This window comes from Gouania willdenowi, chromosome 22 (genome assembly GCF_900634775.1).
Source record: "Gouania willdenowi chromosome 22, fGouWil2.1, whole genome shotgun sequence".
Lineage (NCBI taxonomy): Eukaryota > Metazoa > Chordata > Actinopteri > Blenniiformes > Gobiesocidae > Gouania > Gouania willdenowi.
The window spans coordinates 15,047,003-15,072,727 of NC_041065.1; the positions used below are offsets into that span (position 1 = coordinate 15,047,003).

The following is a 25,725-nucleotide window of genomic DNA, read 5'->3' on the forward strand; positions in this document are numbered from 1 at the left end:
TCACAGCGCTCCATATTGAGAACTCGCTCGCTTTAGCTTAATCTGAGGAGGCCCTTCTGGTGGTAACGGGGAGGTATGGATACATACATTGCTATTTTACCGGCTTCGTGAACTCTCTGAAAGCTTCGTTTTAACCCTATGTAGACGCAGACTCGTGACTTAAACCGCCAGAGGTTTAGTCGTTCTTTGACGTGTATTACTTATGTTAGCGCAAAGTCGCTGGATGTGTATGAATGACACTTTTTAATCGTTTCTAGCTAGCTGTTGGTAACAGCTACATTCTGTAGTGAAAGAAGTGTACTGATGAAAGGGATCGGGTTATGGGTTCACAGCCTGTGTGGGATTTTAGCTGACAACTAGATGAATAGGGCGAAATTACCAGATAGCCTATGTGAATAGCTGCATTGTGGCCGCTACCTGGTGGTGTGTGTATGGGAGGTTTAAACATACAGGCCTAGGTCATAAAGAGAGTGGGGGGAGCTGTGCTTCATCTGTTGTTGTACGGCTTCATTCTCACCACAGTCGTCTGTCAGGGAAGCTAAGTTACCATCATAGCTCTGCGGGTGCTGACACACTGTGTGCCCGTGCTGAGGAGTAAATTAGCGTTGACAGCGAGCTGTCCTGTGGTTTATGGTCGCACCTTGCTGTCAGCCCGCAGTATCAACGCCTCATCGTCTGTGACCACGATGCCGCAAACCAACAAGTCCAGGAACGCCCCGGTACCAGAGACTTCAGGCTCGGTTCAAGTGCAAGACCCAGGAGCCGAAGAATACGTTGGAGACAGCGAGATCATCAAGTCCCCCAGTGATCCCAAACAGTACAGGTAAACTGATGTCTTTGCTCAATTTTTCACAGACATTGTTGGATATAATGTTGTCATTATTTTAATTTATCCATTATGCGTCTTTCTTCAATATCACTTGTTTTTTGGCGTCACCAGGCAAGAAAGTCTGTCCAGAAATTGATATCAGTTTTGAGTGAAATATTAAACTAAATAGACTCACAAATTCACACAACATATAAAGAGGAGCCTCTCCTTCATTATTCATCTGTGAGGTGATCCTTCTAAGTAATAAATAGACATCCAGTCGTATTTCAGTGATATTCACATATTGCTCTTCTTCGGCCTTTCTTTTAAATTGACATCCCCCTTTACATTTGCCACAGGTTCGTTTAGACCCTTCGATTGTTTGTAAACATTGTGACGTATTGGCCAGCGGGTTTTCGTGTTTTTGCCTTTAGCTAGAGTTGTGACGTGGACCATTATGGGATCTATGAAGACTTCAAAGGCGTTTTAATGCTGATCAACCTTTTCAGAGTTTGAGGCAGCTTACAACTACATTATATTGGCTTAGTTAAGGCAAATGGAATTTTTGAGAATTGAAACTTGTAAAAACTCCCAAGCAAGTCCAGTATAACTTTTTACAGTCATCCTCACTACTCTCTTTAGGTTAAAAAATATATCTTCATCTTGATGGTTACCAATGACATTTAAGTGTATTTTCTGACAACACACACGCTGCGTTTGTTTTTTTTTAACTCAAAGGCCTATTGCATACACAGTTATGTTCATCACCTCAAATGTGATCCAGTTGGGACGAAATGAAATATTCAAGTAGAAGGTAGGGATGTTCATTATTTATTTATTTTTTTAAAACCGATAATCAGCGCTTATTAACTAGGCTTTACACGATAAGGATTTTTGGGCCGATCACCGATAAGTGAGTTTAAAAAAACGATTGTGAGATTTTGTCTAGTGTTACGTTATCTATTCAGTGGTGCCAAATATTGATATTTATTTATTTTTTATTTTTCTCTTATTACACATGGTAAGTATAGGGCCCTATAAAATCCACGTTAACGGAATCTGGAGCTGCTCCTGGAAGGATGGATATTAAATATATATATTTAACTTTTTATTTATTCAGAACATTTTTCTTCCAAAACAGAAAAGTGAGATGTACTGCACATAAAGATGATGACATAACAGTAATTAAATTAAAAAAAAGTCACACATCAAGCAAGAATAATAACTAAAAAGAAAAAAAAAACACATCTAAATAGAAGAAAAGTCTAGGGCCCATTCAGTTATAGCAAAATTGGTTCCCAAATTTTCCTAACACGTGTAATCAAACCCTGAACTTAACACCCTATTGCTTTTCCAATAGTTGATTTTTTTTTTTTTTTTTTTTTTTAACAGTGCACTCCTCAAGTGTGTCCAGCCCCACATGTTAATATGAATTTCTTCTGTTTTGTACATCATCCTCAGACTTTTTTTCCTTTTCTTTTTTTTTTAAGCTAATAGGCTTTTTAATGCAACGAAGTACAGTGTGAAATGAAATTATCATGAATTGGAAAGTGCTGAAAGAAATGACCCAGATCCACTAACCCACATCCCAAAAATCCCGTTCAGCTTCTTCTCCGGCAGGATTGGTACAGCGTTACTGTTGTCTGATGGAACAATTTCATGCTTTTAGTACACAGCTGTGCCTTAGGCCTCTCTACAGCATATTCACAAACTGTGTTGTGAGAAGGATAGAACAAGAGAGTCTCCAAGGGTCGATGATGTGCTCTGTAAAGAGATACTTGATTTAGTAACTTGTTAGACATTCAAAAAAACATTGTAAGCTCTAAATCTCAGAGATACAGCAGTGTTCCTCACAGCTCCCAGTGCTGCGTCACCTCCAACTTTGCTTTTCACAGGTACATTGTGTTAGACAACGGGCTGCGTTGTCTGCTCATCTCAGACAACAGAGGTCTGGCATCTTCAGGAGATGAAGACTTAGAGGAAGAAGAGGAGGAGGAGGAGGAAGAGGAGGATGAAGAATCAGATGACGAGACCGGGGAGGAATCTGAGGAAGATGATGAAGACCCCGGTAGTGAGGATGATGAAAGAGGAATAAAGAAGAAGGGAAGCACTGAGAAACAGGTATTAGAGCCCTCTTGAGTCTTTTCATTTGAAGAAGTATCCACTCGATTCTTAATAACTCATGAATTCCTGAAGACAAAACCGCTTTCAAAAACTAATATTTTTACTTTTCATGGAAAAGACAATGACCCTTATTTATCAACCTGTTCGTACTTTCAGATCTGAGCGTGCAATGTGCGTACGGCCATATTCTGTATTTATCAATTCTGACGCTACGATCAGATCTCACATCAGGTCTGAGCTCATGTACGCAAATCTGAGTGTGTGGATTTGTGCTGAAGCATAGCCAAATCTGATTGAGATTGAAAATTAAGTCTTAAACAAGCCTCGGGTGTCATTTAACTCATTGACTACCAAAAACGTCTAAAGACCTTTTTTTGGTTTAGTAACGTTGACTGCCAAAGACGTCTAAAGATGTTAATTGTGTTTTTCAGCTGGGGTTGCTAGGAGACAGTGTGACGAAGCTCTCCTGTGAATATTAAACTTGTACAATGATGTAGTGACCAACTGGAGCTCTGTAGGTGGCAGCAGCGCACCTTTGGTTGAGAGATAGCCCGTGATGGGCAGAGCTCAGAGGGAAGTTGTGAAGTTGAAATTGTCCACAGTGCACACAGGGGGACAGACTTTACCTGCTCAGTAGGTGATCCCTTCCACAGAGTGTTTTTTCAGCTTCTTTAATTCCAGTTTTCACACTGTCAAAAAGCACATCTTTGTTTTGATCCACCTCAGATATGAAGATGCCGATTTTCATCTTGGAAATGTTTCTTTTCTTGTTTGACCTCAGTGGGCGGGGCCTCCAAAACAGGAGGGCATATCAAGTTAATGACAATCAAATTCAGCCGCCGCCTTTATTAACTCCTTATCATTTGTACGCTGTGATTGGTCAGATACGAATGGTTCATAAATCACGCGTTGCTCCTGTCGTACGACCAAATGTGCACTCACATTTGCACCAATTTTCACGCAAGGTTGATAAATGAGGGCCTTTGGATCTATATGTGCATTTTTTTTCTAATCTAAGAAAAAACGACTTCCTTTCCCGTCTTTCAGTCAGCAGCAGCCCTCTGTGTGGGTGTGGGCAGCTTCAGTGATCCCACTGACCTCCCTGGCCTCGCTCACTTTCTTGAGCACAGTGAGTAAATATTCATTTATCCTCCATTCTAGGCTTTAAAGCAATGTCTTTTCTCATAACTTTTATGTTAAAGTGCTTTGTTGATTCCAGAGTGGGAAACCTGACAGAGATATTTAGTTTCAAGTATTTGCTTTGTTTATATCAAGAGATGCAGTAATTCAGAAAATGATGCAAAATGCCCTATAAATTATGCCCTATAAATTACCTCAGCTCTGTGCAGAGTTTATCACCGTTAGCCCTTTGGGTTCCTTTAAATTCCTTCCTCCTCCAGCTTGTTGTGCATTGTACATCTCACTTCATTGCTTAGAGCGGAGCTATTCACATTGACAAGCAGAATTAGGTTTTGATGCTGTGAAAAAGAGCCATTTACATGAATTTTGGACAGGTACTTTATAGTGATTTACAACCTTCTGTCATCATACATTTTTAATTTTTTCTTTTACACGTTTTATATATGCATGCATCCATCAATCTACAGAAGCAAATCATTCAAATCATCAGTCCACATTTCGAGCTGTGAACATGTGGTACATGTGCCTGATGGCCCTATTATCTTTTAGGCTCCTAAAAGCTGTTTTCTAAGAAGGGAACAGTGCTTGACATAAATCTACACAAAAATGGGCATGACATGGCAATGATTGGGCTTTGGATCATCAATGTTTTCCTCCATCAATTATGATTCCAATTTAGAACATGTCTACAATTATGATGCATTGTAGAGCTCCCACTGACTCTGCTCATTGCTGTGTCCAATTGAATGAATTAATATGCGAGTATGAAAAATGATCTACATTTAAATAATGTAAATCAGACTTTGATACTAAAATTTAATTGATATGATAATAATTGAGGTAAAATATTATATATATTAAACAGTAAATATTGTCAGTTTCAGACACATATGGCCAACCTTGACTGATGTCACCACCATGCCTAATTTGATTGTTGGGGAACTAGTGCAGATAGTGCATCATTGATCTGGAGCTGCATTCGTTTAGTTCATTTTTTAATAATGAGTGACAACAGACCATTCTTTGTCTATTGAGAGCTGTTTTTACTGCTATATCTGACATGCTTTCTTTTTTTTTTTTTTCGTGTGTGCATTTAAAAAAACTTTAATCCCCTCCTTTTTGCTGCTGTTATCTTTTATGTTTCAGTGGTCTTCATGGGCAGTGAAAAGTACCCCTCAGAAAACGGCTTTGATGCTTTTCTCAAAAAACACGGCGGCAGTGACAATGCTTCCACTGACTGCGAGAGGACCATATTCCAGTTTGACATCCAGAGGAAAAACTTCAAAGAAGCTCTTGACAGGTGAAAAAAAAGCAAAGTCAGCATTTTAAGATGTTCACTTTTATACTAAGAGCCATTAAAAACACAACATTCAAATATTTTCATCATGATGATTATATTTGACCATATTAATAGGAAATTGTATACAATTCAAGAATGGACATTTCAGACAAGGACAGTGGCTTGCATAAAAAAAAATTTGTGCTCTGGATCAAACATGTCAGTAGCGTGTGTGTCAAGAAGTGCCTGTACTCATCGTAGCATTAATGTGACCAAATTGTTCATTTTTTTTCTGTGGAATTTGGTCATCAGTTTTGGAGCTCCAAGTGGTTGTGGGTGGATGATTCTGCTGACATACTCTTTGATCCACAACATCCCAAAGATGGTTTCTTCTTGCTTGCGGCAGTCGTGGCACCTTCACTTTTTTACCAGGCTTTTTAATAGCCAGGCAGAGATGTCCAGAATCGTAGGTGGCGGGCGGAATCGCCTACTACTCTCTTTCTGGCTGCCTACTACTCCTAAACATGTTCATAAATGATCCCTGACCCCTTTCGCACTGAAAGAATATCTGTAATATTACGTGAATATCTGTAAAAGTCACATTTTTCTATTAGCTCTGTCTGCTAGCGCATAGCATCGCTTCTTCACTGCACAGAATAGCTGCATTCCAACCGACCATTGGGTTACCAGCGCCCTCTGTTGGTCCAAACAAATATCTGGCGGCTGCAACTGAAGGAAAACGAAGAATGAATGAACAGGTGCAGAGGAGGACGAGGAAAAATAAAAAGAGAGCCAAATATTTTGTTTTGGCTTTTTATGGTGCCGTTTTAAACACAGACCATACATGATAAATAATACATACAGTATATTAATGATATAAAAATAAATCAAATAGAATTTAATTGATATGAACCTTCAACCTTCGACCCAAACCCGACAGAGCAAAACCAAAACCGACAGGTTCGACAGACATTAGGTATTTATAGCTGTGCCCGACCCGAAACTGACAATCAAAACCTACTTTTTTCCTTGTACAAATGACATATTTACTCTTGTTTCAGCCTGCTTTAATTAACAGACAACTGTTGTCAACATCAGATCAGCGCATGGGGTAACCAGTGCACGTCAAACACAGGCGCAGTGCGCGCCAGAGACAGTGGATCTATTTACATAATCAAATATAAGGATGATCCATGTTCTTGTGCAGAAAAAGGATTGATTAAAAAGCGGATGCTTCAAGCCTGTCCCTGTTCCTCTCTGCTTCATGGTGAGCAGAGGACTGCGTCCAGCTGCTGCGCTCACTCCTGCAGCTGTTACTAATGTAGTGACATCAACGTATGAAATGCGCATTAATTTCTCATTGTCCGTTCACACTGAGGTCGCATTGAAAAAGATCCGATCTGTATCGGATTCAGGACCACATATGAAAGTGGTCTAAATCTGATTTAAAAAAAATCAGATCTGGCCACTTGACTCCCAAAAAATTGCCTACAGTGTGAACACAGCCTAAGAGACCAAGCGCCCATACTACTGGTATACTATAAGTTGGTACATTTTCATCATTATCATGGATACCAGATTTCTTGTAAATGCATCATGTTTACAAAAACTAGGTGAGAAAATACATCATGCTAAGAAAAGTGCTATAAAATAGACAGAAGAAAAGCTACAAACACTAATATAATGCACCAAAAGCAACCATATAGCATAATTTTTGTAAAAGTTTCCGGGGGAGGCATGCCCCCCAACCCCCCTAGAGGTCATGCATCATCGGCTCGCAGCGGCGGCAACTCGCCGTGAGTTTTAGCCTTATATGTGTGTGTGTGTATATATATATATATATATATATATATATATATAAGCTATATACAAGCTTTTTTTTTCTTGACATCTCTGGCCAGGTGTGCCACTTGATAACAAGCAAAATTAGCTACTACTCCACACTTCAGTAATATTTTTTTTTTTTCATCAAATGGTAATGTTTTTTTACAACATGCTGCACATTCGTTCCTGTTGCGTTTTTAATGCTTTTTAGTATAAATAAGGACAGGGGAACAAATGCTAAAATCTTCCCTACAGATGCAACTGTGTTTCCTATCGTTCTGTTCTTCCTGCGCATGATGAGACGGTATACTGATTTGCTGAGTAAGCTTATGGAATAACCTAGAAACAGAAACTCAATACCGATACCGATATTGCAGTTTTGCTCATCGTCCTATATTGATGTCAATCTAGAATAGCGATGCTCCGATCAGGTTTTATGCTGCCGATCACCGATACCGATCACATGGATTGATTGATGGAACCATAAAATTACCTAATTTAGACAAAAGCATGTTTTTACTTTCTGAAGAGAAAAAATACGAAAACCTTGCAGGCACAATACATCAAAGAACAACTGAAAAACACTCAAAATTACCTGCTTTCACTAACACAATCTTTAACAGATTGAAAACGCTAAGGCTCTCAACAGGCTAAATAGTGTAGAAAATCAAATAAATAAAAGGCAATATGTCTCACAACACTGCCTATATCATGTCAAGTAACAAAGGATACATTCGTAGTCAAATGCATGCTGCATCCAAACAAACTATCATGTTACTGAATCAAAAATACCTGAGAACATGGCTTACTAAACTCTGTTGTGCATTGTCAAAGAAAAAAGCGACTTGCTGCTTACCTTTCTTGTAATTTATAAATTGAATAATGTAATGGGTTTGTTGCTTCGCATGTAAAATAAAATGGCCAATTTGTCACTGAAACAACAACATAAATATGGTCTTAAAGACCTTGAAACAGAAAAGTCGCACAAGTGAACTTAAAGTGCATTTGCTTTGAACAAGAAAATATGTTAAACAGCATTTGCACATGCTAAATGGCTATGACTTGTTGAGAAGCATTGTGGGAAGATTATTTTTAATAAAGAGGAGCATCTCTCCTTTTTTGGTCATGATGTTGGATACAGCGCACACTCTACACACTTGTGGAGGGTGCAGACGGCGGAACCCGGTGTCTTCCACCACTGAGAAAGGCTGGTCATCTAGTCCGATGAATATAAGTATTTTCCTGGTTATTTGCTTAGCGTTCTGACTGTCGCACTCATACGGAAGAGTGTTGCTAAGCATGGGCTGCGTTAACTGCCATCTGACTGTTGCCATCTTCTTTTCTTTATCTGCTGTGAGCCTCGAAAACTCACCATACTCCTTCAAATGTCGGATCAAGTTTGTTGTGTTGAAGCCTTTTAACGTGCTTGCCCCGCGAGGTGTTTTTTTATTGCAGGATTCAAACTTTACATCACTCTCACAGATCTTAGAAAAGCTCCTCACGGCAGACATGTTTGTTGTGGTTTGCCGTAGCGCGCCTGCGCAGTGTGAAGGAAAGGGGGAGGGGGACACTACTCTGCACACAGAGCTTCTGCCGGCTGCAAAGTATGAGCTACAGGTGATCATTTTTTGTGATCGGCAATGAGAAAGGCATTGATGGGCAAACGCCGATCATGTAGTTTACAGAGATCGGCCGACAATAATTGGTGGCGGATTGCTCGGAGCACCATTAATCTGGAAGTACAGTATATCGACACAAATCATACATCAGAATCAGAAATACTTTATTTACTTTTTATGCTTGTCATGTATGCCATGTTATAATGTGTAAATGTTATATATTTGATTATTTTTACTATAGCACAACAGCTTAATATGTCATAGTGAATTTAATAAAGGACAACGTTAAGGACATAACGTAGGATAGCATATCACACCAGACTGCTTAACAGAACTTGAAAGCCTATTTTACACAATGTTGAAATGGTATCATGTGGAGATGGAGAAAGCTCCCATCTGCCAAAGTGACGTATAGGGCTTGCTCTGTCCTCAACTGCTGCGGATCAGTCTCCATCTGATTGGTTTAGTCTGCCTTATGTCCTGTGTGTCACTCTTCCTGGTATGTGGTCTCTGATTATTCCCGCTCTGTCTTGTCATTCTTTTAGATGGGCACAGTTTTTCATCTGCCCCCTGATGATCCGAGATGCCATAGACAGGGAGGTGGAGGCCGTTGACAGCGGTTGGTCCCAGTCCTTTAGGGCGTCATTCTTTTCTTTCAAGATGCTCAAATATTACCTTCTGCATTTGATTATCACTACCTACCTGCTGGTCATGTCTCCCCCCCACCACCCCACAATATTGTTTTTTGCAATTTAGATCATTTCCTGTTCTTGCAGTCTTATCTTGTTCTTGTCCCTCCTTCATCTTGTCAGAGTACCAACTCGCCAAACCATCCGACTCCCATAGGAAGGAGATGCTTTTCGGCAGTCTGGCCAAACCTGGACACCCTATGGGCAAGTTCTGCTGGGGTGAGTTAGTAAACACATCCGCTGGGAAACATCTCACACACAGGCCCTCAGGGGTATCTGCTGCAGTGCAATAACAAACGCTAGTGCTGAAAACCAGCTCTAAAATGCTTTACTTGTTGATGTCTTGCATTTGTGGGAGAAAAGTAAACTGATACTCACTTGTGTCAACACCAGGAAATGCACAGACTTTGAAGCAAGAGCCAAAGAAGAATAAAATCAATGTGTACGAGCGTCTCCGAGCCTTTTGGAAGAAGTACTACTCTGCCCACTACATGACTCTGGCTGTGCAGTCAAAAGGTTGGGGAAATCCATTTTTATTTATTGTAGATTCAAAAGGCGCCCATGAGCCTTCTGACATGAACATAATTGATTTCCATTTTCCATATGAACTGATAAATTGAAAAATCAATTAGTAACTTAATCCAATAATTAAAATATCATTAGCTTTAATAGTAATCCTCTTCAGCCAACTGTAGCTAATCATTCCTAAATCAGCTCAAATCGCTGTATGACTCAAAACAAAGCAAGATAGAAATCACTCACATTTTTAGGTTTTCATGGAAAATATCAGCCACTAATTAACCACCACACCATACACAAGTAAGAGGATGAGCAAAATGTTGACATTTTGTGCTGAGAAATAACACATAACACCCTGCAATCCAACTCAGATCATGGCCTTCTGTATGAGTTTTTTTTTGTTTGTTTTTGTAGTTACAACCTCTCATAATTACTGTCCTCTGAAAATTAGTCAGTGCAGCGAGATGCAAAAGTGTCACAGTGAATACTAATTACAGTGAAATGAAAGCAAGCTCATTATAACCAGCATTCAGCAATGAACGGGCTGTCCAAAGGCAAAATAACAAGTTCTGATGAACTATGGCCGGGCCTGCGGGACGTCTCCGCGCCGAATAAGCACGTAGTACGTTCCTGAGAATTCTTTGAAGTGACTCGGTTCCACCGACTAAAACAAATTAAATTGTGCGACGTAAAATCTTAATCAACGTTGAGTTGCTGTTAAAACGATTTGTCACACAACTATGATCTGATAAATTTAGAAATGACCAAAAAGGTCTCTTAGAGGCTCTTAACATCCGCTTATAGAATGTCAAATTACAGCCAGATTAAACGAGCATTAACGGAGGAGTAGTCATTTGAAAAATGTAGCCCCCTGGCGCCCCCGTGGCACATACGTTATTGGGACCCATTCATATATGGGTCCCAATACTCATGTATCGATGATTCGGTAACAACATTTGTCGCAATATTTCACTCACAAATAATTGGAAAACAGCTTTAATGGAAATTGCCTAAGAAGAGGCCCCTAATCAAATTGTTTGAGGCATAATCATCGGGCTCCGAGCGTCGATACGTACACATAGATAGATTATACCTAACAAATTTCATCCTGATCCGTTCACGAATAACAGAGGAGTAGTGATTTTAACTAGTGTAACAACAAGAAGAAGAAGAACAAAGTGAGTGGCGTTTTGAGTCCGGTAGCGCGGCCTAAAAAGCGATCACATCTTCTTCCATTTAGTCTTACTGTTATGGTTTATATGTCATAGATATTGTTTTGGTTCAATTAATGTCAATACTTTTACTATTCAGTTGGCTGCATGTGTACATAAAACATTTCATTGTTCGGTGTAATGCAGGAATTCAATAAATAGACCCATCCTAATCATTCCCTGATCTAAACAAATGAGAAGCAAATTATAATCTATCAAATCTGTTCTTTAAGCTGCTGTTTGAACCACTATCTATAAAGGGGAAAAACCAATAGAGTGTTGCACCGTTCCATTAGTGGCTGTAAATCTACAATTACTCCCTAGAGCTCTTCAACGACTGGTTGAGAAGTTCATGAAAGGATTGAGAACAGAATCTGTAATAGTGAAGGCCTTGTTCAGTTCAGTTAAGGCCACAGTTCACTGTTCAACATTGACAGACACGAGGCAAGAAAGATGTCATTTTTTAAAACCAGTGCTGACCAAAAAGTACACAAATCATTTCGATTACCAACAAATACTTAGGAAATTATTCTGTGGTGTGAGGAGACCAAAGTTTACACCGGTGGCTGTAGGAGCATAGCAGCAGGTATCAGCAGTGATAGGTTAAATAAATAAATCACACTTTAGTAAGTGAATAATGAAATATAGAAGGACAAAATACTTGGTTATTGTAGGTTAAATGCTCCCTAAAGGAAAAACTGAACTAGTATTTGGCTTTTGTTGATAATATCTTGTGTATTTCATTATTGCACAAACATACTCACCTAGACACAATAATTGTTGGTGTTTTAGAAACGGATAAATGACTTGTTTTAATTAGTAGTGTGTAAAGCTTTTTAACATTACAAAGATTTGTGCAACGGTGAACTTATAACACCTGTGGATCAGGACTTTAAGGACTTAAAGTATTCAGCCCTGAACGTACTTCAACCTGCTTTATTGAAGTTTTTGCTAGAATTATTAAGATGCACTCAAACTCTGCTTTCTCCTTCACCCGTCTATCCTTTAGAGATGCTCGACACTCTAGAGGAGTGGGTGAAAGAGATCTTCAGCAAGATTCCTAACAAGTGAGTATTGGAGAAGTTGCTCTCAGGCGCTTTGATGAGGCGCCGGCATTAGGGATTGATTCTCAAGATTCTTTGCATAAATGTAAAAGTCAAGTCTTTTCTCATCGTTCTCCATTTGTTTCAAGTTTTTTTTTTCTTTTTTCTAAATGTTACACCTGAAAGGATATTTTTACCTTAAAGCCAAACAGAATTTGTCTGTTCATACAAAGCCTTCCCTTTGCTTGCCTCGAGAGTCCCTGCAGCACTGTTCAGAGAATCAACACTAGTGTCACTATGACATAAATCACCCCATCAGCTGTGTTTTGGCTTCTATTTCAGGATGATGGGTTTCTGCACTGTTGGCTGATAAGAATGCATTAATTTTTTGGGGGGGACAAATACAACATTTGATTGATTAATTTAATTTTATTTCATACATGAACACAACAGCAGTTCATTTACCATAATGAAAAAAATAATGATAATAATAATAATTAAAAAAATAATAAATCAAACAAATGGTTAGAAAATCCTGCTCGTGAAACCTGTACATGTTTGAAAATGAGTAGGAAGAAGTTTAAACTTGTAATATCTAGTACTATAAATATAATCTTCATAATATACACCTATTTACACTATTATTATACATATATATATATACTCTACCAGTCAGAAGTTTTACTGAAAATTATTTAGTTTATTGTCATTGCACTCTGAAATGAAAGCATAGAAAAAAATAAGAAATTTGAGTTGAAAAAGAAATCATGGAGTTCATGAACTATACTGTTCACCTGATGCTCATGAAGGTCTGATACCATAGTGTGTTCCAACACTGCTTTTATGCAGACAGGGGGGGTTGGAAGTAACCAAAAAAGTTGGAACACCCGTAGGAATGAGTAGCAGCAGCTTTTAAGGTTGATTCAACCTTCATTACTGCAGAACAGTTTTAAATTGTTAACCCACTGTGTTCCCTGAAAAGGGCCTATTTGTATAATTCTGAAATGTACATTATTTTTTAGTTTTGGGTAACCAAACCTTTTTTTTTTTTATCTGATCAGTACTTACCTTTGTACTATTTCAAGCAATTCCCATTGGACTTGCACGAAATGCAATAAATAACTGGAAAAATGAGGGTGTTCTAAATGTTTTGACCGGTAGTGTATTATATATATATATACACATAATATAATAATAATCCACTATACATTCATCTGTCCACACATACACAAGTCCATATACACTTATTTACAATTGTTTCCCTTTAACACTTAAGCTTCAAGAAGATAAACCTTATGTATTTATGTTTAAATTGCTTTAAATTCAGACATATTTTTTTTATTTCAAACTGTTCCACAGCTTACTGACACAATTCTACAATGAGCAGCAGTATTCACATGTTCAAACATTGACAAGTTATTTAGTAATTAGTTTTGGTAAAAGTATGGGGTCAGGTTGCCGAAGCTTGTGAATTTGCATTTTCAATTTAAGACCTACAACATGTTGCTATATTTCAAATCAGTACAAATTTCAAGTTTTCTAAGTTCTGGTTTTGTGTCTACAGTGGTCTGCCCAAGCCAGATTTCTCTGATATGCTGAATCCTTATGACACGCCAGCCTTCTACAAGCTCTACAGAGGTACGGATTTAGTGCAGTGCTCATCCTTTAGATTAGGCCTTTGAAATGTTCTCCTCTGCATGTTTCATATAAAAGCCTGCTCTTTAGTTACATTAAAAAAAATAAAAAATATTGATTCAAGCTTTAAGCTCTGCAAAACCCAGATATCCTTCAGAGTACAAATAAAAAAAAAAAAATAAAAAAAAATATATATATATATATATTAAAATGTATGTTGCATAGCCTGCTTTATGTCTAGTGAATATTTTGGGGGGAAAGTTTGGATTTTTATTATTTTTATTATTTTATTAAGCCAAGTTTGATTTGCTTTATTATCTCTGTTTCATTTGCAGTTGTTCCAGTGCGAAAAGATCACTCCTTGAACATCACCTGGGCTCTTCCTCCTCAGGAGAAATACTACAGGTGCGTGAGTTTCAGAGGCCGTTCTTGTTTTTAATCAGATACATTTTTATTGCCAGGTGTAGTTTGCAGAATACGAGGAATTGTTCAAGTGGGTTTGGTGCAAAAAATTAATATAGAGGGGTAATTAAACTGGGAACTACATACAGTAACTATGGTAAGTTAATAGATGTAAAGAAGTCTAAACACAGCTGGTCACTATTATTGTCCCTCAAAATGGGTTTGTCTGTCTTTTTTTCCCCCATCTCTCAGTTTATGTAGTGTATATAGGAGCATGGTTGGACTGGGACCAAAATTCAGCCCAGGCATTTTGTGTCCAGACCAGCTCACTACATTATCAGCAGACACCATGTAGAAGCTGTTATTAAGTTAGTGATGCTCAACATGTGGCTCTTTATGTCTTAATTTGAATTATTATACCCCCAGAAAACCTCAAAAGGGGGAAACTTTTTATCCCCTTTTTACCATTTTCTTTTGGTAATTTTGCAACTTCCTTTTTTCCATTTTGGCCTCTTTTCAAAAGGTTGTGACACTTTTTTCAAACTTTACTTTCCTTTTGCCAATAAATATCCCTTTTTCCTATTTTTGTCCATTTTTGCAAGTTATTTTAGACACTTTTATCCAGTTTTTCTCCTTTAATTTTTTCCATCCAAATAAGCTAACTTTTGCCCATTAAATACCACTTTTTTCCCTACATTTTGTTTCTTTTTTGTTCCATGTTTGCCCTTTTTCACTATTGTTTGCCACATCTTGCCCAATAAAGCTACCCTTTGCCTGGTTCCTCTTTATTTGCCTATTTTTGCCACTCTTGACTGATTTTGACCCATTTTAATCACTTTTAACTTTTTTCTTGCCATGTTTTTGTCCCTTTTGGACCAGTTTAGGCCATTTTTTAACATGTCTACCTCCACTTGCTTGTCAAAAAAAACAAAAAAAAACTTAGCGGACGATGCCCGGTATGCCAAATGGCCAGTCCAAATTTGGATCAGTTTAATTCATTTTATGTAATGCAAAATATAACATGCATTCATCTCAGGGTACCTACCATAACAAATTAAAAGATATTATACCAACAAAAACATTTTCCCCAATTGTTGATTATCAGTGTTTTTATCCTTTTGTCTCTTCAGAGTGAAGCCTCTGCACTACATCTCTTGGCTGATTGGCCATGAAGGCACAGGAAGCATCCTCTCAGTGCTACGGAAGAAGTGAGTGTTACTACTTTTATGATTTGAGGGCACTCCAAAACTCAATTTGAACGCTCTTCAATTTGCTGGGTATACATGAGCTTTTTATGCCTTAGAGCGAGCCCCGAGTGTGTGTGAGCTCAATCTACTACTGCTAAACTTTGCTCGTTCCACTCGATGTTTTGATTAGCACAGTGGCAGCACAGGAGCTTCTTGTCATTAAGTGCCAATAAGACCAATCCTTGTGTGACCCCTTGTTCTGCATCCAGTGAGAGAATTTAAAAAAATAGCCCTGTTTACGTAGATGCTGATTTTAATAGAAGTATGATGCTGGATCGGGCTCTGTCTTTTTATTGTTTGTGATTACTGGTTTCCCTCCCATACTGTGGCTAACTAAGATATGTCATTGCTTTATTCATGACATTTTTTGTGTTGGTCTAATAGTTTAATAATTGATGTTTTATTTTTTTCCTTCTGCTTTACTCCCTGGAAACACGTTCAGTACTTGCTCTGTGATTTCTTGTTTGGCAGTAAGAGCATCATGTTTTATCATCAGTGTTGATGAACTGCTCTGTGTTAAGGTGCTGGGCCCTGGCTTTGTTTGGAGGAAACAGTGAAACCGGCTTCGATCAAAACTCCACCTACTCCATCTTCTCAATCTCCATCACCCTCACTGATGAAGGTTTCCAAAACTTTTACCAGGTGAGCTGAATATTCCACACTTCAACATTTTGGCTGCGTTATCAGTTAACGAAAGATGACGGTTTTTCAACCACTTTGGGAAATTAAATTATTTCACCTAATTGTTCTAAAAAAACATTTTTGAAAACGAATTAATTATTGTCTGCAAATACGTCATTGTGCTGCCGTGAGCCTCTCCCTGTTCCTAAGCAGCCAGACATAATAATACAATTATATATTATATTAATATAGTATTAACAAATGCATCTTGTAGTTCTAATCATATTTAATGTTTTTTAAACTTACTTTTATCCCTCCTATGATGAGCATCACGTATGTAAAATATGAAAGATGATTAAAAAATGTTTAGTTTTTTGTTTGATTTGTATTCAAGAAACTTTGACGTGAATGACTGCATATTGTTAAATGCACTTTTTATGGGAAAGAAGAAATATGAAAGTGAAAACATTGTTGTTGTGTTTATTTGATTCCTATTCTACACACTTTGAAAACAATGACTGTATATTGTTAATATTGGCTGCAAAGTAATTTTTTTTAACACTTTCGGTTTGTAGTGTGCCTTGGGATTTTTATCCAATGAAAAGTTGTATATTGGCTCAAAAAAGGTTGAAAAACACTGAACTAGTCAATGTTTGAGTTATGACGCAGTTGGTGATAATTAGTCAGTTTGGAAAAAAGGACTCATTCATTAAGCTTAACAAATGGCTGCATAAAGACTTGAACAGCCTTCAGAAAGTTGTCGTGCTCATTAAGAAACAAACTTAGATCAAACTGTTCTTATACAGGATAATTAAAACACCAGTAATTGTGCTTATTGTACAATTTATCTTTTTAAAATTATTTCTAAAGAAATAAAGAATAGAATAGAATTATTTTTTTTTCTTTGTTTAATATTCAATAAAGTGTGTCACAGTTTTATATGAGCAGGGAAAAACCCTCTCCTTGTTTACATATGTTCTATAAAATGCTCTCAAATGTTCAACTTCAATAAGTTGTATAGCTATGCTAATAGCAAACAAGCTAACTCTATTATGCATTTCCTACACATTAAAGCTGAATATAGGGTTGCTTTTGTCTTTAGGTAACTTCTCATTTATGGTCTAACTTGTGTTTGGGAGTGGTAAACATACTTTGTAGAAAGATTAAAACCAGGTAACCTTTCCTTTGCCGTCTCTTGTTGCCTGGCAACTGTACAGGGCTGAGAGATAGGCTGTTTCAAAGCCCCGTCATAAAAGAAATATACTGTGTTAATTAGTGAGTATTTTTGGTCTTTGTGATCGCCAGTGGTATTGACTGCTCCTGTTCTGCGTCTGTGATCATGAGAAAGGCATTGATTGGTTTTGTAGTTCTCTGTTAAGGAAAGCTTAAACCAGAAAAACCATCAAAGCAATACTTAAGACTGGGAAAGTTTGATCACTATTAACATTTCAAAGATGCTTTTCTTCTGGTGCTTGTATGATACCCAGAGTTGTCTACATGTTTCTGCATTTATTGTGCTTTTCAAAGGCTTACGTTCTTGTATTCCCAACTGGATCCTTTAATGTCGTTCGAAGCTGATTTGTCCATTTTCTACTAAAACATACTTTTTTATATTGTCATCAGATTTAACAGTTTCTAATGGCACAAAGTGTTCCTCTTAGACTTGTCTTTGTGTTCTATGCTGGTTGCTCTTAGTGTTTCTTACTGAATAACACGTGTAATAGAACAGGATGTATTTACTGCAATAGTAGACTTTTTTTTTAATTGGTTTGCATTGAATTTTCAGTTCATATCAGGGTTCAGGTCAATTACATTTTTCAGTTAAAATTACGTTTTTAATTGCAATTCAATTACGACTACAATGACCAGCCTTTCTTTCATTTACAATTAGATTACAATTATTTTGTATCCTCATAAAGTAAATTACAATTAAGTTCTTAATTACTAAAGTTAAATTACAATTAATAGCAATTGCTGAGCCTGAAATAAATAACCTAATAAAACGCGTCCGCTGGTGCCACATTTACTAAGCCAATCTACTCGGGAGAGATGCACATATTCGGACTCGGGTGGAGCAGACCTTTCTGCTGACACCCTGTTCGGCTTGATCCAAGCACTTTTGGAGCACCATCAACGCTGGAGTCGCTTTCACACTGCTCTCTCCCATAGAGACAGTACACGGAGGCGGTGCCCTTCCCACGCATGGGCGTGGTTCCAGCGCCTCTAACTGACACGCCCCCAGCATTTCAAAGCAGAGAGAAGTGCTTGTTTTTCCATAATTTTTAGACCTAATTTTATATACTTGACAATTTTTTTGACTCAGTGGTCAATGTGACGTCACAAACTGATAACACATTTTTTCTGCTTTACATGGACTTTAAAGCTTTATGGCTTGCTTTCACACTGTTGACCTGTAGTGTAGATGTGAGTCTGTGATTGTTGTGAGAGATTAGAGATGAGCTTTCCTTCGATATTTGAACCTGTTGAATGTTGTTTTTTAGGTGACTCACTTGGTGTTTCAGTATTTGAAGCTGCTACAGACACTTGGACCACAAAAAAGGTACTAGAGCACAATTTCACCATAGCTCATTTTTGCAAAAGAAGCATCTTAACCAAAACATTTTTTTTGTCCGTTTGGATTTTCTTTATGTTGTTGCAAAATAAAGACAGTTATGTGCTTTGTCTGTTCATGTTAGAATCTATGAAGAGATTCAGAGAATTGAGGCAAACGAGTTTCACTATCAGGAACAGGTAGGCGCACTCCTTCATGAGCTATAAACAGTGATTTGTTTACTGAGTGGGTGAGAGCTTTGCTTGGTTTTCTCCATCAGATTGACCCAATAGAGTACGTGGAGGACGTTTGTGAAAACATGCAACTTTTCCCCAAAGAAGACTTTCTGACTGGAGATCAGCTAATGTTTCAGTTCTCTCCAGAGGTAAGTAGCTCAGTAGCGACATCTTAATGCTAATAAAACAGGCCACTTAATTGGGCAAAATCAGGAGATTTAGGGGTGGATTCACTAAGTACTGAAATAAAAGGTGGTAATTCAGTTGCGTCCCTAAATCTTTTAGTGACGCAGTTTCCTCACCTGCTTCGCGGAATTCATTAAGATTGCAGCAATGATTAGTGCACGAGCAGAACTGGTTAAGTGAGTGTTTTGCTCCTTTTTAATGTGGAGACGTCAGTGCGCACAAGCACACTGACATTTGCTTGTGCAAAACCTATATTTTTTTCCCCCTCCTTTAATGTGGGTGCTCCGTCCGGTCCTGTAACTTTGTTCTGATCAGTGCATGCAAAATAGGCAGATTAGGACAGAAATCATCCTATTGATCTACTATTGATTTGAGTTAATACAGCTACACAGTCTGTCAATCAGTCTGCATTCTTTGAAGATGAACTACTGACCATCATCCAGGTCTGAACACGCTCTCATATGTCACCGTTATGCCATCAGTGATCATGCGTAAATTACATATATGTTCTGCTGATTCTGGCTTGACATCAACACGACATGAGACTTTGATGGTCAAAACATGTAGAGAAAGGAGCTCAGTGGAGCAGTAAGTGCGAAGCGATATCAATCCATGGTCATATCCATATATCTGTCTCTGAGCGCAACAACCCTCTCTCTCTTTCTCTCACACACACACAACTGGAGTCTTTTTTCCATCTCCGCTGTGTTTTCTGTTAACTGTGTGTGTGTCTGCACCTGCTTCTCAGTCATGGTATATTCTGGTACTAAAACAGTCACCGCAAACAGTTCCAGATTTCATAAATCGCATTGCGTCCCCTGCATTCATTTATTTGCATTTCCTCCTCCCATATTTTTGCTCCCCCTGGGAGATCCGCCTACTATGCATATTGATCAGAATGAAACGCACTAAATGGAATGAGGGTGCATTCTGACGTGCTGAAGACGCACAGTCCTGATCCCCTGGGACTTGTACTACTTATTAACACGTGGATTGATGTTTACACGCGTTTTAATTCCACTTTTGTGAATCCGCCCCTTAGTGTTTCCCTGATGTGTTGTTTTTATTGATGCCAGAGATACTTTTCCTTGTGTTTCTGTTCTGTTATTGTGCTTTGCATATTTACTGTGATGGCAATGACTTCTTTGGGGGTTTTCTGTTGTCTATTGTCGCTCACAGCTCCAATTGTTTTCACATAAACAAGTAGTTAAGACAATAAAAAACACCATACCCTTTGTTATTCTTTGTTTGATACTCTCTCTCTCTCTCTCTCTCTCTCTCTCCCTCCACCAGGTGATTGGTGCAATTCTGTCCCTTCTCACCCCTGACAAAGCCAACCTGATGCTGTTTTCCCCTGAACATGAGGGCCACTGCCCCCTTAGGGAGAAGTGGTTTGGCACACAATATAATGTGGAAGGTATGTGTGTTTGTTTGCTTGCTGTTTGTATAACATTCCCCTCTTTCCACGCAACCGTTCAGTGACTACATTGTCTTTTTTGTCTCTCGTGGTGTGATATTCAGCCTGAAATAATGCAGAGGCAGCAACTGAAATGCCAGCATTGATCTCTGTCTCTAAGACAGGATACAATAGTGTAAAATAAAGTCTTTGCAGCATTTGGATGAAAAGGAAATGCAAAACCAGTGTTTAATTAATGTTGCAGCAAAGAAGATTGAAGAAGAAGAATATAGTAATATATGTTAAAACTTGTTCAACCCTTTGTACAGACATCCAGCAGGAGTGGATGAAGCAGTGGACAGATGGCATCGAGCTGAGCCAAGATCTTCACCTTCCTGAGGAGAACAAGTTCATTTGTGGGTGAATCAATTAATTCCTGCAAGCTTGGCAAAAAAAAAAACAGTAAATACAACAAGTCTAGCAAGCATTTCCATCAGATTGGTGCATTGTGAAATATGCACGTGTTCGTTGCCGTGTTTTGTTATTTGTAATTCTCCCTCGTAAGTTACTGATCTGATGTTTTTTGATAAGTTCTATAGTTTATGCTTTGGTCAATGCAGCACTCATTCATTAATGCTGGGACCTTGTATTAGCTTTTTTCACCTGACTCAAATGACTTATAGCACATAATATCATCTGTTGACTCATTTTGACTCCTGTCCACATGACAGTCAGAACTAATGAGTTATTTCACTGCTGTTTCATCTTAAACGACCCACACACTGATCACACTTACATGCTACTTCAGCATGCACACATGATTCATGGTTCAGTTTATGTGAAGCTCAAAGCTTCCAAATCAGAACAAATTTACAAAGTGATTTTTAAATTAAAATGAAGTGACAGGATTGGTGGAGGCAGAATGGATCCATGGTGGCTGCTATCAGTAGTTCAGGGTGGTGGTGTTGCATTGCTATAGGAGGGCATACACTATGCGATCTTTGGCTTGTTTTGAGCCGATTTTCGACTCGTACGTCTATTTTGTGGGATCGTGCGGGTCTCAGCTAAATCGTGTGTCGTGCATTGTGTAGTATACATGGGGTCACGAGAAGCGATTAACACCTCACGACCAGCTCCCGATCAGCATGTGGTTATAAGGAAATCAAACATGTATGAAATCCAGTCGCTCCTCGTGAGGGTATCTCACAGTTGAAGCAGTGCCACGGACCGGCTTACCGTAAATGCTCACACTGCGCATGCGCAAACACCGTAGGACCGCTGTAAAATTGACGGACTGTACTGCCCACGTCTGTCCAGCCAGTTCCTGATCCATCACATCGCCGTCTTTCTTTTTTAAATTTCTTTTTGCTGAGATTTGCGAGTGTCTCTGCTCTTCCAGGTTTTCTTCTTCGTTTGTTTTAATGGTGACGCTTCAGAGTTCTTCTTCTTCTAACTTGTACGTTGCATTTCCGGAAACAAGACCCCGACGTGTCGTGTATGACACGATCTGACTGCTCACACTGTACGTTCAGAGTGTCGGTCCGTAGAGTGTGAGAATATGCATCGTGAGCTGCCCACATTTGGGCTCTGCACCAGAGTCGCACAGTTTGAGCTGGAGCTGAGTACAACAATTGAAAAAATCGCACAGTGTATCCCAGCCTTAAGGGAGGTGTTTTCTTGGCCCTCTTTACGCGTTAATCATTTAGAAAAGCTTTTAATGTCACTGTCTGCTTCAGTATTATTACAGATTGTGATCCCCCATTTATGAACACAGTGGATTTAGCTTCTGATGGCTGCTCCCTGCACATTCCCATGTTAAATCTAAATGCCAGAACTAAATCTAGTTTTCCTGTGCAGCAATGGGCTGACTGTTAAATGGCATCTAGTCACCACAGCTCAGTCCAATGGAGCACTTTTAGAACGAGACACTCGTGGTGCAGATTTACTGGCAATAAGTCAGACGATGTCATGTGATGCTTTCACGTCAATACAGACCAAAATATTTGGTTAATATGAGACAATTAAAGGCTGTTTTACATGGATTGCCTTTGTTCAGTGGAAGCTAAATGTTATTTTTATAGTAGATTGTGCTTTAAGAGTTCAGTTCACAGAGAGAAAAGTACGTGTCTTACATTATCCTAAACCAGAATCTGTGATGAATGAGTGAAAGACCGTTTTGATTTGTTTTCTGTTTATTGTAGCTAATAACTTTTTGAGACGACAAAGAAATAGCTTTAATAAAAATCACATAATGCTGCTCTCTTACAGCCAGACTGAGAGAATGTTTAATGGACAATTTACTCTAAATAAAAACCTTGACTGCAAAGTTTAATCTGCACCTTATCTAACTTGTAGTTTTCAGACACATTTCTACTCAGTGATGTTAATCAATGCAACGTTACCCAAATTCATAAAAAGACAAGTTTGTAAATATTACTGTTATCCTTTCAATCAAAGCCGTTTTAACTCATCACCCCTGTATTGATCCGAAGGTTCACAAAGTTTTATTTTCTCTATTATAGACTTCACTGTCTTCAACTCTGTCAGATTTTCAACTGTAGCTAATTGTGTTTACAAATCATACTGTTCTCATAGATTAGCTACAAGCTTGGCTTTCCTCCGTGCATCATTGCGTAAATTCCTGCACTCAATGGTAAATGAAAACCGCAATAAGATTATTAATCACATTTTAAAAAAACAAGATGAGTTTATTAAAGGTTGACATTTCCAGCTGTAAAATTTACACAGAGTTCATTTAAGCGGCGCAATGCTAAAAGACTGTTTGTGCATTTGTGCAGCCACCGACTTCTCTCTGAAGCCCCCCGAAAGCCCAGAATCAGAGTTCCCAGTGAAGATCGCCCACAGCGACAGAGGCTGCAATTGGTACAAAAAGGACAACAAATTCAAAATCCCAAAAGGTTAGGCAGCACTTTGTCAGTCAAATGGCATTTGGTGCTTTGTTGTGTGTTGTAAGGAAGTGTTGACACTCCATTTGTCCTCGTGTGGTTCCAGCATACATTAGATTCCACATGATCTCTCCAGTAATACAACAGTCAGCTAAGAAGTAAGTTTATGCACCAATAAAAGAGGCTTTTGTTTTTCTGCCTCAGTGCCTTTTTTTCTCCTCTTCATTACTTTAATCCTTCTCCTGCTTTTTCTCTTCCACCATATGGCTGCTTTTGTCCTTGTAGCTTTGACTTCCACATCACCCTACATTTCTTCATCTTTCCCTTTTTTTGTCTGATTGTTTTTTCATACCTTTCAGCTTGGTTTTGTTTGACCTCATGGTCAACATCCTGGCCCACAACCTGGCAGAACCGGCTTACGAGGCTGAAGTGGCACAGCTGGACTATAAACTCGTGGCCAGTGAGCACGGCCTGGTGATTAGAGTCAAAGGGTTCAACCACAAGCTGCCGGTGAGTCAAACCAACTGTAGGAACTTACACCTTTGTCTCAGATGCACATACTGGTTTTCTTTACTGATCTTTGACTTCTGTGTTGATGATGTGTCATGCTGCAGTTGCTGTTTTATCTGATCATCGACCACCTGGCTGGTTTCTCTGCCACCCCTGGCGTCTTCAGCATGTTCACAGAGCAGCTCAAAAAAACTTACTTCAATATCCTCATCAAACCAGAGAAACTCGGAAAGTGAGAGCATTATCCTGCTGGGCTATTCATTATTACAGGGTCTATGTTGCCCCCTAGTGGTGGCCCAACATGCTGACCTATGCTGTTGTTTTTCTCAGAGACGTGCGGTTGTTGATCTTGGAGCACTCCCGGTGGTCCATGGTGGAGAAGTACCAGGCTCTAACAGCCGGTCTGACTGTTGACGATCTGATGGAGTTCAGTCAGCGCTTCAGAGCTGAGCTGTACGCAGAGGGCCTGGTGCAGGGAAACATCAGTAAAGCTGTGAGGGGACAAAGACACTGATTAACAATATTGGCTGATTAGAATAACGGTTTACTCGTGTTTGACATTTCTCTTGTTTTGATTTTCTTTTTTATCTCTGCATTTTTTATGACCCACTTTTGTATATTTCTCCATAGGATTCTTTGCAGTTTCTGCAGTATATAACTGAGTAAGTCAGCGGTTCCTCTGAATGCTGCTCCTAATGAGTGCTTCCATACTTTAATCAGAAAGACTTGTTTATGTACTCTGTAATTCTCATTAGTTGCAGTTTTTTGATTTCAGTTTTTTTCTTTGTCTTCTCCTTCTCACCTCTCTTCACAAATCCCTCTTCTTTCTTTTTGTCGTTTCTGGCAGTAAACTGCAATTCTCTAAGCTGCCAGCAAAGGTGCCAGTGCTGTTCAGAGTGGTTGAGCTGCCTCCAAAGCACCACATCTGTAAAGTTAAATCCTTGAATAAAGGCGATGCCAACTCTGAGGTTACGGTTTACTATCAGGTACATGGACGTGCACGGTGTTCTAACAATAACCTGTGCAGCTCAATGTGAGCGTGACACCTATTTGTCCTCCCTTTGCAGTCTGGAACCAAGGCTTTAAGAGAGCACACCCTGATGGAGCTGTTAGTGGTAAGTGTTTCAACAAGTTTGTTTTTCTTCCATTCAGTCCCAAATCAGTCTGCCCTGTCAAAGCTCAAGAGCTGATGTTCTCTTTCAGATGCATATGGAGGAACCTTGCTTTGATTTCCTCAGGACTAAAGAGACTCTGGGGTGAGTTTCAAATATAATTCTCATCGTTTTTAAAAGGGATTCATTGTCAGATGATTTGTTTCCATTGGTTTTACAAGGAAAACTTTTTTCTTACTTTAATTTGTGCCTAATTCTAGCTGTATCTACTTCATTTTTTATGACTGGTTTATTTTTTCTTCTTTTCAATATGTCTTGTTAATGGCAGTGTGTTAATCTCTTAATGGGTCATCATTCGATCTTGAGGATAACTCTCAGATGGACAAATACAGCAAACAAACCTATTTTAAGGACTTCACTAATACATTTTTGGACTTTGGGAGAAAAACAAGGAGAACATGTAAACTCTGAACAAAAACTACACATTTTTGACCTGTTTGATACGAGTTCACATCCTTCTGTGTTACTTAACACTGTCCCTGAAAAACAAAAAGCACTTTAAATCCTAGATATTGTGCTGACTTTTATGAAACTAAATAGGAAATAAAGAATTTATCAAATGTGTAAAAATTAATAATTTCTAATGTAGAAAAGTATATTTTTTATT

General features: G+C 38.6%; 1 protein-coding gene across 3 annotated transcripts; it reads left to right on the forward strand.

Moving 5' to 3' along the window:
• On the forward strand, window positions 1-25,365 carry nrd1a (nardilysin a (N-arginine dibasic convertase)). Of its 3 annotated transcripts, XM_028438484.1 has the most exons (27): window positions 1-73; window positions 652-823; window positions 2,704-2,929; window positions 3,980-4,061; window positions 5,219-5,372; window positions 9,340-9,413; window positions 9,607-9,702; window positions 9,877-9,999; window positions 12,223-12,280; window positions 13,821-13,894; window positions 14,227-14,296; window positions 15,424-15,501; window positions 16,062-16,182; window positions 18,663-18,721; window positions 18,858-18,912; window positions 18,993-19,097; window positions 20,428-20,551; window positions 20,860-20,946; window positions 23,329-23,448; window positions 23,543-23,594; window positions 23,796-23,946; window positions 24,051-24,178; window positions 24,277-24,439; window positions 24,577-24,608; window positions 24,794-24,932; window positions 25,014-25,061; window positions 25,150-25,361. In XM_028438484.1, exons 2-27 carry the CDS (start codon window positions 687-689, stop codon window positions 25,204-25,206), a joined length of 2,613 nt encoding a protein of 870 aa, XP_028294285.1. In that variant the 5' UTR covers window positions 1-73; window positions 652-686; the 3' UTR covers window positions 25,207-25,361. The 3 variants fall into 3 exon arrangements, with proteins under 3 accessions (XP_028294285.1, XP_028294284.1, XP_028294286.1); XM_028438483.1 differs by having other exon boundaries at window positions 11-823; XM_028438485.1 differs by lacking the exons at window positions 1-73; window positions 652-823 and adding an exon at window positions 1,501-1,622 and having other exon boundaries at window positions 25,150-25,365.
• Window positions 25,366-25,725: the final 360 nt, after the last annotated feature.

Coding starts and splice junctions, on each gene's coding strand:
- nrd1a (XM_028438484.1), top strand. CDS start 687: ATGCCGCAAACCAACAAGTCCAGGAACGCCCCGGTACCAGAGACTTCA. Junction 2,930..3,979: donor AGGGAAGCACTGAGAAACAG/GTATTAGAGCCC, acceptor CCCGTCTTTCAG/TCAGCAGCAGCCCTCTGTGT. Junction 9,703..9,876: donor TATGGGCAAGTTCTGCTGGG/GTGAGTTAGTAA, acceptor TGTCAACACCAG/GAAATGCACAGACTTTGAAG.